The sequence below is a fragment of the Triticum aestivum genome, chromosome 6B, assembly GCF_018294505.1.
Source record: "Triticum aestivum cultivar Chinese Spring chromosome 6B, IWGSC CS RefSeq v2.1, whole genome shotgun sequence".
In the NCBI taxonomy this organism is placed as follows: Eukaryota; Viridiplantae; Streptophyta; class Magnoliopsida; order Poales; family Poaceae; genus Triticum; species Triticum aestivum.
The window spans coordinates 391,468,167-391,478,530 of NC_057810.1; the positions used below are offsets into that span (position 1 = coordinate 391,468,167).

General features: G+C 47.8%; 1 protein-coding gene across 2 annotated transcripts; it reads right to left on the minus strand.

The window, feature by feature from the left end:
• Window positions 1-1,242: 1,242 nt before the first annotated feature.
• On the minus strand, window positions 1,243-5,720 carry LOC123137237 (mitochondrial carrier protein CoAc2). Of its 2 annotated transcripts, none has more exons than XM_044556898.1 (7): window positions 5,424-5,720; window positions 3,886-3,971; window positions 3,581-3,788; window positions 3,197-3,329; window positions 2,888-3,072; window positions 2,689-2,805; window positions 1,243-1,880 (listed from the first exon to the last, which is right to left on the minus strand). In XM_044556898.1, exons 1-7 carry the CDS (start codon window positions 5,550-5,552, stop codon window positions 1,737-1,739), a joined length of 1,002 nt encoding a protein of 333 aa, XP_044412833.1. In that variant the 5' UTR covers window positions 5,553-5,720; the 3' UTR covers window positions 1,243-1,736. The 2 variants fall into 2 exon arrangements, with proteins under 2 accessions (XP_044412833.1, XP_044412832.1); XM_044556897.1 differs by having other exon boundaries at window positions 2,689-2,811; window positions 3,197-3,323; window positions 5,424-5,719.
• Between the last annotated feature and the right edge of the window lie 4,644 nt (window positions 5,721-10,364).

Here is a 10,364-nt window from a genome sequence, read left to right on the forward strand (position 1 = left end):
GAAGAACAAGCAAGAAACTGAGATTGCAATATGGATATTGCGAATATAAGAGGAAAGCTTTATTGATGAACGTGGGGTTCTGTGACGTCTTTGTCTGGTCGTTGAACACAAACGAAGTACGCAAAGTTGCAGCTATGACGAACTTTAATCTAAACAAAACCCAAAGTCTAAACGACGCCCTAAGGGCTGTATATATGGAGGAAGAGGTGGGGGGGAGGGATTTCGTGGCCCTTGGGTAAGGGGTCCGAAACCAACCCTATCTCTTGTTTCCCCACACATGCGGACTCTAAAAACAGCCTATATTCAAGTATTTCGAAATTACATGGGTCTGGCCCAATAATAAGGTGACGCAACACTTAGCATAGCCTCTGGACGAAATTTATGAAGTGACATCTTGTATATTTCATCCATGGCTTCATGCACTCATTATGGTGGCTTCAAAGTCCTGAAATCATCACTTGTAACTCTGTTCTTGTCCCCTTGCGCATGCCATCATCTCCATGCTTGTTCTTGCTCCAATGTTCATCCTTCTCCAAGCTAGGCCCTTCATTTGTAAGCAAAACAAATGTATCCAATTTAGGCAGCATCATATTCTCATGAACATTAGAATCATTACCAAGAAACGGAAGTACCTGATAATTTAATTGGCGTGCGCGAGCTCTAGTAATTGGTCCAGTATATGTAACAGTAGGGGCTGTGGGTGTAACAATGGTATTGATGTCCTCATCAAGGAGCGGCAGCGTTTGAACATTTCACCCAATTTCATCAAGACATGCGTGGTTGGGAAACTCACGTGCAACTGCAAAATGATTTGGTTGTGCATATGTGGACTCATGTTGGCAATCAATAGATGTATCTTCTTTTATTCGTTTGCAAAACTATGTAAGAACTATGTGAGACATTTTTATTTTCATTCGGCTTGTAATAACTATGCTATTTTATTCGGTCCAAAACTATGTTATTTGATTCAAACTATGCAAATTTATGCAAAAAATAGGGGGGCCAGCCGGCCACCACATATGAGTCGGCGCGTTGGGCGCGCTGCCGACCCATATCTAAAACAGGGCGGACGCCGGGCGAGCGGCCGACTCAAACGGACAAAAAGCAGTCAAAATAGCGGGTGAAATCGCCGTCCGTTTGAGTCACCCCATTGGAGTTGCTCTAAGTTGACTGGATTTAAAATTTGGGCAAGTCGATTTTGTAGGAGGAAGAAGAAAGGACTGCTGTCAGATCTCAATCTAATGGCTCAGAAAATCAGCTTACCCAAAATAAAATTTCAAGGACTTGCGTATAGCCGGTCCCATACTACAATAGGCAGAGGCAGCAAAAGGCTCTGAATTCTGACTTCACCAAGAAGTTTACATGTTGGTAGAAACTATCCGATCATATATACAGAAACTATACAATGTGAATTTCCACAATAATCAATACTAAGATGCAAGGAATTATGCTTGCTTTTTTTTACAGCAAGGAATTCTACCTTTCTTCGACAGGAAGGAATTCTACCTCAGTACCTCTACTTCTACTTCTCTTGATAAAAGTCGAGACCTTCTCTTTTTGGGCATCTGCAGCTGCGCTGCTTATGGGCTTACTGAAGGGTAGAGCTATTATTTGTACTATACGAGACGAGCCTAAGAATTGCGAGGATGCAGCTCCAAGAAAGAATACTATGCTGCATGCCAATTGAATATAAGGCACTGAAGGCGTTGCGCCACCAGAAACGGTAACTAGTAGTTCTAACTGGAGTGAACAGGGGCAGCATTACTTCCGTCTTCTGACAACACAGGGACAACCACAGCTGCCTGCTCTCTAGATGGAACATTAAGCCAATCCTTCATCGAGTCATACACAGTGAACCCTATGGCTACTGATGGGACGACCTGTAAAAAACAAGGAGAAATTAAGAAAATTTATGCTTTCACCTTTAACACAAACTGTACTTAAAAGAAGACACACGTTACATATGCAATGTGCATAACTATATACATCAATAGTTGTTAAGCATGGGACTAATTTACCTATAAAATAGACCAAGACAAAAATACACTGAATATTCCGATTTAGAACTTCTTAAAGCATGATCACATAGAGGGAGCAACAATTGTTAATGAAATATTCCGAGCCAAGAAAATCTGAGCCTAGTGGATTAATAAATTGACATAACAGCACAAGTGCAAAATGAACAAAGGAATGTGGAGATTTGGAATGACAGTACACTCAAGAAGTTATAGGCCAGCCTTTTTAAATTTTTGATAATAAGTACAAGGCTGCCCACACTGACGACAAACGGGTACTGCTGTGTTCCAGCCGCATATGTCTACATTTGTCGTCAGCAAATAGATGGGCATTTTAATGACAATTAATTATCTATATCTGAGTGAGTTGCACAAATTCAACAAATCTTAACCGTTCAACCGCGTCTATGTCTATCCAATGGTTTACGTCACACTAGTGTTTAACGTTAAACATGTTTACCGCTAGACACATTTACAGCCCTCCCTTAATATGATGCCTAATATCAATGTCAGCGTCAACTGAGTAACTATATCCTATCTAATATTAACATGCAATTTACATCTTACCTAATATTAACATGCAATACAATTAAGAATCAATTAATATCTTTCCCAATATTAACGTACAATGGGCGTACACAATTACTACTTACTAGTGTTATAAGTGTCTCACCTTCAAATAGTTGATAGATAGTCCGGAAAACAGTTGCTTCCAACCTTGATATTTCGCTATCATAACAAGGCTTCCAAATGTTCCTTTCCCCTTCATGAGGTTGGACGATGAGAACGCCTGAACCTAAAACCAATGCATCAAAATCTTCTTTAGAACAACCAAGATGTTTAACAACCACAAACAACGAAGGTAATTATACCTGCATTTGCCGCCTAACAACATCAAGGGGATACGTTATTGTCTGTCCTAACAAACCAGCAACTGATCCACAAGCAAGTTTCGGTATAATATCTTTTCTGTGCTCTTCAGGAACATGAGTCTTCATCTTCTCATAGAAATAGAATTTAAGACCGGAATAAGGGAAGATTCCATATAATGATGGAGCTGGACAAGAAGTTAGTTAATACAGCAACATAATGAAATCTTGGCAATAACAACAAAGCCCTTTGTCCCAAGAATGAAATCTTGGCCTTGAGCAAAATTTGGATTTAAAAAAAATATAGCGTACCCATGCCACGGTATAGGCCTTTCAAGCCATTTTGCCTGTATATTGTTTTCACACAATCAAGGATACCTTTATAAACCTGTTCAGAGGGCTTAGATTCTCTTAAACTGAGGTTCACTGCACCTTTGACCTGCAGCTGATTATTAATCACTTAGTGCTGAGTTGAACAGTAGAGTACCACAAACTGAACGAAATGAGTCTATACTCATATAAGACTAAGAGCAAACTAGTAGCTAGACAGGTCCACTCAAACACAGCAACATCAGTATCACCCAAAAACGTTGATGTTATATTATTTCATAGAACAACATCAAAAGCTAACTTATAGAACCATACTGGAGAAGTATTGTTTTCCTCTGCAGTTAAGGATACAAGAACTAAGCTAACCTGATAAGCCAACTTTGTGCGAACCAGATCAAGCGGATATGTGGATACGACTGCTGTTCCTCCAGCTATTGATCCGGCCACTAGATCAAGAACAGGCCCTTGCTCAACATTAGGAAAGCCAAGAATGATCCATCGGCGATACTCTTCGTATGCCATGTAATGCAAAGCTGCATAAGGAACGATCCTAGCAACGCCGGCACCATTGCCCCTTATGAAAAGCAATTCAAAAGTCAGCTTATGTTTACACTATACAAGTATATATTGCTAGGCTACATTTGTTACGTATATACTAAGAAGTGATAAACCTGTAAAACCCTAAGGGACCTTCTGTCTGATAGATTGTCCGAAACGATCCAACCAATCCAGACCCACGGAATTCTGCTCTTCTAGTCTGAAACCACCAACAGGAAATTTTAACCATACGAGGGTTAAACAACTACCACGCAAAGTTGCAAGGAGGTGGTTCTGTACAAGCATAAATGTCAAAGTCGTACCAACAAAGTGGTTGAAACTGAGATTATAATTATTTTTGTTTACTCATTTGATCTATGACCAGTTTAAGAGTAGGATCATAAAAAACAGACAATTTATGCTGCTGTTCGAAAAACTCATAATGCAACATTCTTCAGTTGCACACCATGTGATTTGGAATTATTATGGTTTGGCCAGGAGGTAACTCAAGTTGGGACCAATTTTGCTGTGTGAAAATCCCCATGGGATTCCATTTTGCATATAGTTAGATTATTATCTTCTTCATGACCACAACCTAATCCTCTTCATCCAAGGTTACTGCAAAAGTAGAAATATACTAGCAGTACTCCATGTTAACATCAGTTCAATCACAGATGTTTGCTAATCTAGGTCCTCTTTCCTTCCAAATATATTTCTAGACCATGATTTTCTGACCAATACCCAATGAGTGTTCCCCTCCCAGAAAAAAAATTGTAGCCCCAGGGACTTCTTCCTTGCAAAGTTTTTCATTTCAAGAATTGATATTGCCTTATCTGATCATTATATACTCAATAATACTGTTGGAGCTAAGCATAAATAGGGTTTGCGATCAAGCAGTAGTTCAGGAAGCAAGAGTTTACTGAGGAGGATACCAACGCTTCCCAACCTAGAACCTCGGTTACAATTTAACAGTAAACAATTCTCAATTTTATTTTTTCCAAATCTCCATTTATTAGAGGTCCGAACTTAATATCCTTGAGAACAGGAATTAACTGAGGTCACAGTTTGAATAAATCCACACCTAACTTGTAGTATGTGTCTACTCTAATACATCGCATACTTGTGTCAAAAACTTGAAGACATTTATCCATAAATAGTTCAATACAAATAGTTATCAGATTGCATATTTCGACAAAACAAAGTTGCAAAGAACCATGCCAAAACCTGCAAAACACTTGTACCAAATTCTGCACATGATCTGTAACAGTATAAACCATCTAAGGATCATGTGCGAATTTTAACTCACATACCCAAGAGAGAATGCGAATGCTACCGCCTAGCTTATCACATTAGAAAGCATCTAAGGATGATGACTCAAAACCCTCGCTGCATTATTCCGGGCGACAAGAACTGCATAACCTAACAAGAAAGAAGAGCATGCGCCCTAGCAAGAAAGAAGAGCATGCGCCCTCCTCTGACAGAGAGCCGACCGTCCAAGATTCTTCGGTAACACCAACCTCACAAAATCGCATCTAAAATTGTAGCAAAATATGTCACGGGAACATTCGACGAGGATATAGAGCATATTCAGGAATCGCATTCCCCATCCTGAGAGAGCGTAATCAGGAGCTGGAATGAATTGCGATGGAGATAGAGGATCGGTCATACGTGCCTGGAGGAGGATCTTGACGCGCTCGAGCGGCGCCACGGCGGACTTGGCGACGCCACCGGCGACCCCGCCGGCGATGAGCTCCCGCACGGCAAGCGGCAGTGCCCCGCCGCCTCTCTCCGCTGCCTCCATGACACCGCCGCCTGGGTCGTCTCGCCCGCCCGCCCTCACTCCTCGCTGGAGCGACGGCGGGAGAGGAGCGGAGGAAGCCCGGAGGCGCGCGCGAATTAGGTGGAAGCGGAGGAGGCGAGGAGGAAAGCCAAGGCGGAGAGAGACCGAAGGGAATTTTGTATGCGCTCCGTGTGCAGGGGGCCCATATGTAAGCTGCTTTCGGCGACCACGTGGGAAGTGATTATGATTTTTTAGGGAGAAGTAAAGATGGAATCGTTAGTTGTTACGGAATTGATGTTCATTGTTTGGTAGTGGCAGATGGTGGGCGCCAAGCTGCCCATGAGCGATCGAGCGCCAGGCAATGTTTTAAGCATGCACGGGTGTGTACATGATTTTGTATGCGGATTAAGCATGCACGGGTGTGTGTACATGATTTTGTATGCGGATTAAGGCCAACTTCACCGCGCGACCCTAAACGAACGTCCGGATTGGTCAGAATTCGCCTCTTTGGGGTGCCGATGGGTTCACTCGTGTTCGGCTTTGTCCGTTGGGTCGTGCATGCGCCCACCGTGCGGCCGCATCACAAATCGTGTCCGGGGTAGACGTGAATAAAAAATATATAAAAACTAGAATGAAATAACTAAAAAAGCAAATAAACGCATTTAAAAAAACATAAAGCATATATAGGGGTCGGCCACAAAACGGCCCAGTTTCAACGGCCACTTAAAAGGTCCAGTTTCATAATTAACATAATAACAAAATAAAAAAACTCCTCCCGCGCTCCTGCCGCGCCTGTCGGTGCCGTGGCCGTCGTCGTCTTCACTGGCCGCCAGTGACGAGGTCGACGTAGTCCGGCGGCGTCCAGAGGTGGGGCGGCGGTGCGTGGTAGACGGGGGCGGGCTGGACGGCCGGAGGTGCCTGCACCACCTCCTCCCGCGGCAACGCCTCCCGCTCCGGTGACCGCGGCAGAGTGGGGCACCAGTTCACGCCCACGCTGGCGGCCATCTCCGAAGCAGTGCGGGACCAGCCCCACCCCTGGCCTAGCAGCTGCTCGAACGCGGGCGGGTCCTCCTCCATCGGCTCCTCTGTGACGGCCGCCAGCTGCAGCTCCGGGAAGGTGACGTCCCCGGCGGCAGAGAGGGCCATGGCCTCCTCCAGGCCGTCCCACTGCCGCTCGTCGTGCGTGTTCATGGAGTCGTCCATGACACGCTGCAGGAGACGGGCCTCCTCCTCTGCTGTCATGCGAGGAGGGGGAGGTGGCGACGAAAACGGGGAAGGCGACGGTGTGGGCGTCAGGCCGCGCACCCGCGTACGGCCGCGCGCCTCTGCACGTGGCCTCCGCGGGCCCGACACGGTGCCGGCGAAGTAGGACGCGCGCCGCACGTCGTGCTTGTCCTGGAGTCATGTGTCCCACAGCGGGGAGTCAGGGGCATACAAGTGGTCGTAGTACAGGTCGTCGGGGAGGAGGCGGCGACGGTGGTTGATCTCATCGCGCCGTGCACGGCCGGTCGCCGGCACTGGCGGGATGGGGACCCGGTCCGCGGAGAGGTGCCATCCGTTGGGGAGGTGGGCGTCGCTCCACGGGACCGGCATCCTCGTCTCCCAGTACCTCTGGCACACGTCCGCGCAGATGTACTGCCGGTCACGCTCGCCGGAGGGCCTAGGGGCAATGGTGAAGGGGGCCGGCGCGGGGGCTCGACGGGAGGAGCGCGGCGGTGACGCGGGGGCTCGACGAGAGGAGCGCGGCGGTGACGCGTGCTCCTCCTTTTTCACGGATCCGCGGCGGCGGCCGAAGGAGGAGCTGGCCTCGCGGTCGTGCTTCCCCTTGCGGTTCCACAGACCCATGGCTGCGGCCGGTCGGCGAGCTCGAGGACGGGGAATGGCTAGGGTTTGGGCGTGTCGGCTTTCGAGGGGGCAGAGAGGGGCCGGCGTGGGAAAGTGAGGACGACGACCGGTCCACGGGTCCCATTTAAGAAGGACGACAACCCGTCGCTGTGCGGATGACAGGTGGGGCCACCAGCCCGTGCGCATTTATGTTGGCGGGTGGGAGGTAGGTGGCCGCCTGCCACGCGGCCCCAACGCGGACGTTTGAAGCGTCCGTTCGCTGTCCGCCGCGACCCAAACCCGGCGCAAGTCTGCGCTCGAAATGGGTCGGCCCGGACACAAAATGGACCAGATGGGTCCGGGCCATCGCGCGCTGGGCCGCCTGGTTTGTCCGTTTTGCCCCAAACGGACGGGGCCGGACAAGATAGGGTCGCGCGGTGGAGTTGGCCTAAGAGCATGTCCAGTAGATGATGCACCAAAAGCACAGTAGTATTTCATCATAAAAAAACTCCAACTCCAACAAATTAGTTAGAGCACTTGGTGTTGTAAAAAAAGCATTTGGTGATGCAAATTTTGCTACAGCCACATAGTCCCATGGTTCCCTGGTGATGTAAAATTTGCTCTACAACATTATGTGGTTGTTTGAATAATGAGAATTAGTTGTGAGATTATAGGAAACGGGCTTTTGGAGGATTTTTAGCAAAATCGGTTTTTTTTCCTGTTACGATGGGTTTATATAATTCCTTGTTTGGATGTAAAAATTAGGAACACGAGATTTACCAATTCTTTGATTGGGTTGGCACCTATGCAGTTGCCTCCGTAGATTGCTTACTCCTCTGTCCCGCTCCGTCGCTCCGGGCAGGATGGTGGTGAGGACGCCGGTCACGAGACCAAGCACTAGAGCACATGAGATAATGTTGTGTGCATCATGGAAGTTGGGCATGATGCCCTCATATGTTGCAGCCGCAACAACAAGAACAACACAGGCGTATGGGCCAAGGGTGTCACATCCCTAGTCCTGGCATGCACTAGGCTAGCCCTTTATGTGTGTATCATATTTAATTTTTTCAAATAAACTTGAAATGGGGACTGTCCAAACCCTAGCATTAAAGGAATTCACTAGGTTCACCTAAAATATTTTCAGTAAGTCCAAATGGCTTTCAAAAATGTTCATCATTTCTGGTTAATGCTAGAAACCATAACCAGTGGTGTTGCACATTTTTCCATGACATATTTGGTCACTGAATTAAATCATACAATATTTGCAATTGGACATTTAAATGATATATATTATTTTAAGTGCTCAATTAATTCTGAATTTAAGTGTGGGATGTTTGGAATAAACCCAACAGAGCCCACAATTATTTGAAGGATTTTTGGAAACGTTTTAGTATTTTTAATAAAGCCCAACAGTTGCAGCAGAAATAGAAAACTAGAAACTAAACAGGAAAAAAACGAAGAGGCGGAAGATTTACCGGCCTACCTGTGTTGGCACTATAGCGGGCCAGCCCACCGAGGGCAGAGCCGTCTTCTTCCTCCTGCCAGTAGGCAGAGGGGAAGCGTGGCGCGCGTGCGTGCGTTTTCGGCCACCTCCTGCTTCGCGCTGGCTAGCCTCCCCCGAGTCCACCTCCACGCCCACGCGATGAGGGCGGCCCCCTCTCACTTTCCCCTCCTTCCTCTGCCTCGCCCCTTTCCTCTGGCCTCTCTTCCTCGCGCCGCCGAGCACACCCGAGACCGCCGATCACCGCTGTCGCGGCCATCGTGCACCCTCGCCCTTCCGCCGAGTCCAGAAGCACCGCAGAAACCTCCTCGTCCTCCCAATCGAGCTATGTGACGCCGGGAGGCCCTGCTTCATCGTCATGGCGGTCATCTTCAACCTCGGGCACCCGAGCCCCTCACCGTCGATTCACGCCGTCAAGGACGTCCCCGAGCCCACTGACCTACTGCGCCGCCTCCCTGTGAGCTCCTGCTCCCAACCCCTCTCTCCCCGCCGTCGAATCCCTTCTCTAGCCCCCCTGGCCACCGCGGCCAAAGATTGCTGCCGCCGCGAATGTCGCCGTTGTCATTACGGAGGGCCAACGCCGCATCCGAGCACCTGGTCGAGCTCCTAGGGCCCTGTAGCTTCTGCTTGTGCTCTCCGTTCGCTTGGAATCGAGCTGCAGCCCCGCGCCCGCATCTAGCCGAGCTCCGGCCACCGTCATGGTTGCCGTGGCCATCGTCTCCGGCCACCTCGCAGCCTCCCGCGTGATCCCCTGGATGCGCGCGATGATGGGCATCCCTCTGGTGCCTCCAGCACGTCGAGCCGACCCCTGTAGCGCCGTTCCGAGCAACTCCGGCGATCCTCCGCCGTTGGGTTTGGTCGCCGGCGTCAACTGCTGACGTGGCGCCAGTTTAATTAGCACTAATGACCTTCTAAACACCCCTAGAGCCATTGCCATGTGGGCCCCTGTGCCTGTTTAGGTTAACTTAATTTCTGTTTAGATTAGTTTTAAAACCGGCGGGACCCACACGCCAGAGTTGACCGTCCTGACGTGGCCATTGACTAGGCCCACCTGTCTGTGACACTAGCCGGCTCTGTGCCACTGACGTGTGGACCCCACACGTCAGGTTTGACCTGGACCCGGTCAGCTGACCTGCTAATGTCAGTCTGATGTCATGCTGACACAGTAAGCATTTTCTGGAATATTTCTAATTCAAAAATGATTTGGAAATTTCAGAAAATGTTGCAAACTTTGAAAAATCATAGAAATTCAACCGTAACTCCAAATGAAATAAGTTATATATGAAAAATGATCAGAAAAATCTAATCTATCCATCTGTACTGGTTTCATGCATGCTGGAGCAACTTATGGCTGCTGTTTAGGCCAAATCATATAAATGACATTCAAACCTTCACATATGGAGTTTGAATTTGAATCTTGGATTCAAACCAACTTCATTTAACTTCCTGCTAGTTGCATTAGCTCAAACCACATCATATTGCCATGTCATGATCATGCATCATATTGT

Excerpts from the sequence above, each read along its gene's own strand:
- LOC123137237 (XM_044556898.1), bottom strand. The coding sequence starts at position 5,552 with ATGGAGGCAGCGGAGAGAGGCGGCGGGGCACTGCCGCTTGCCGTGCGG. Across the intron at positions 3,972-5,423 it reads GCGTCAAGATCCTCCTCCAG|ACTAGAAGAGCAGAATTCCG; the intron begins GCACGTATGACC and ends TGGTGGTTTCAG. Across the intron at positions 3,073-3,196 it reads AGGCCTATACCGTGGCATGG|CTCCATCATTATATGGAATC; the intron begins GTACGCTATATT and ends CTTCTTGTCCAG.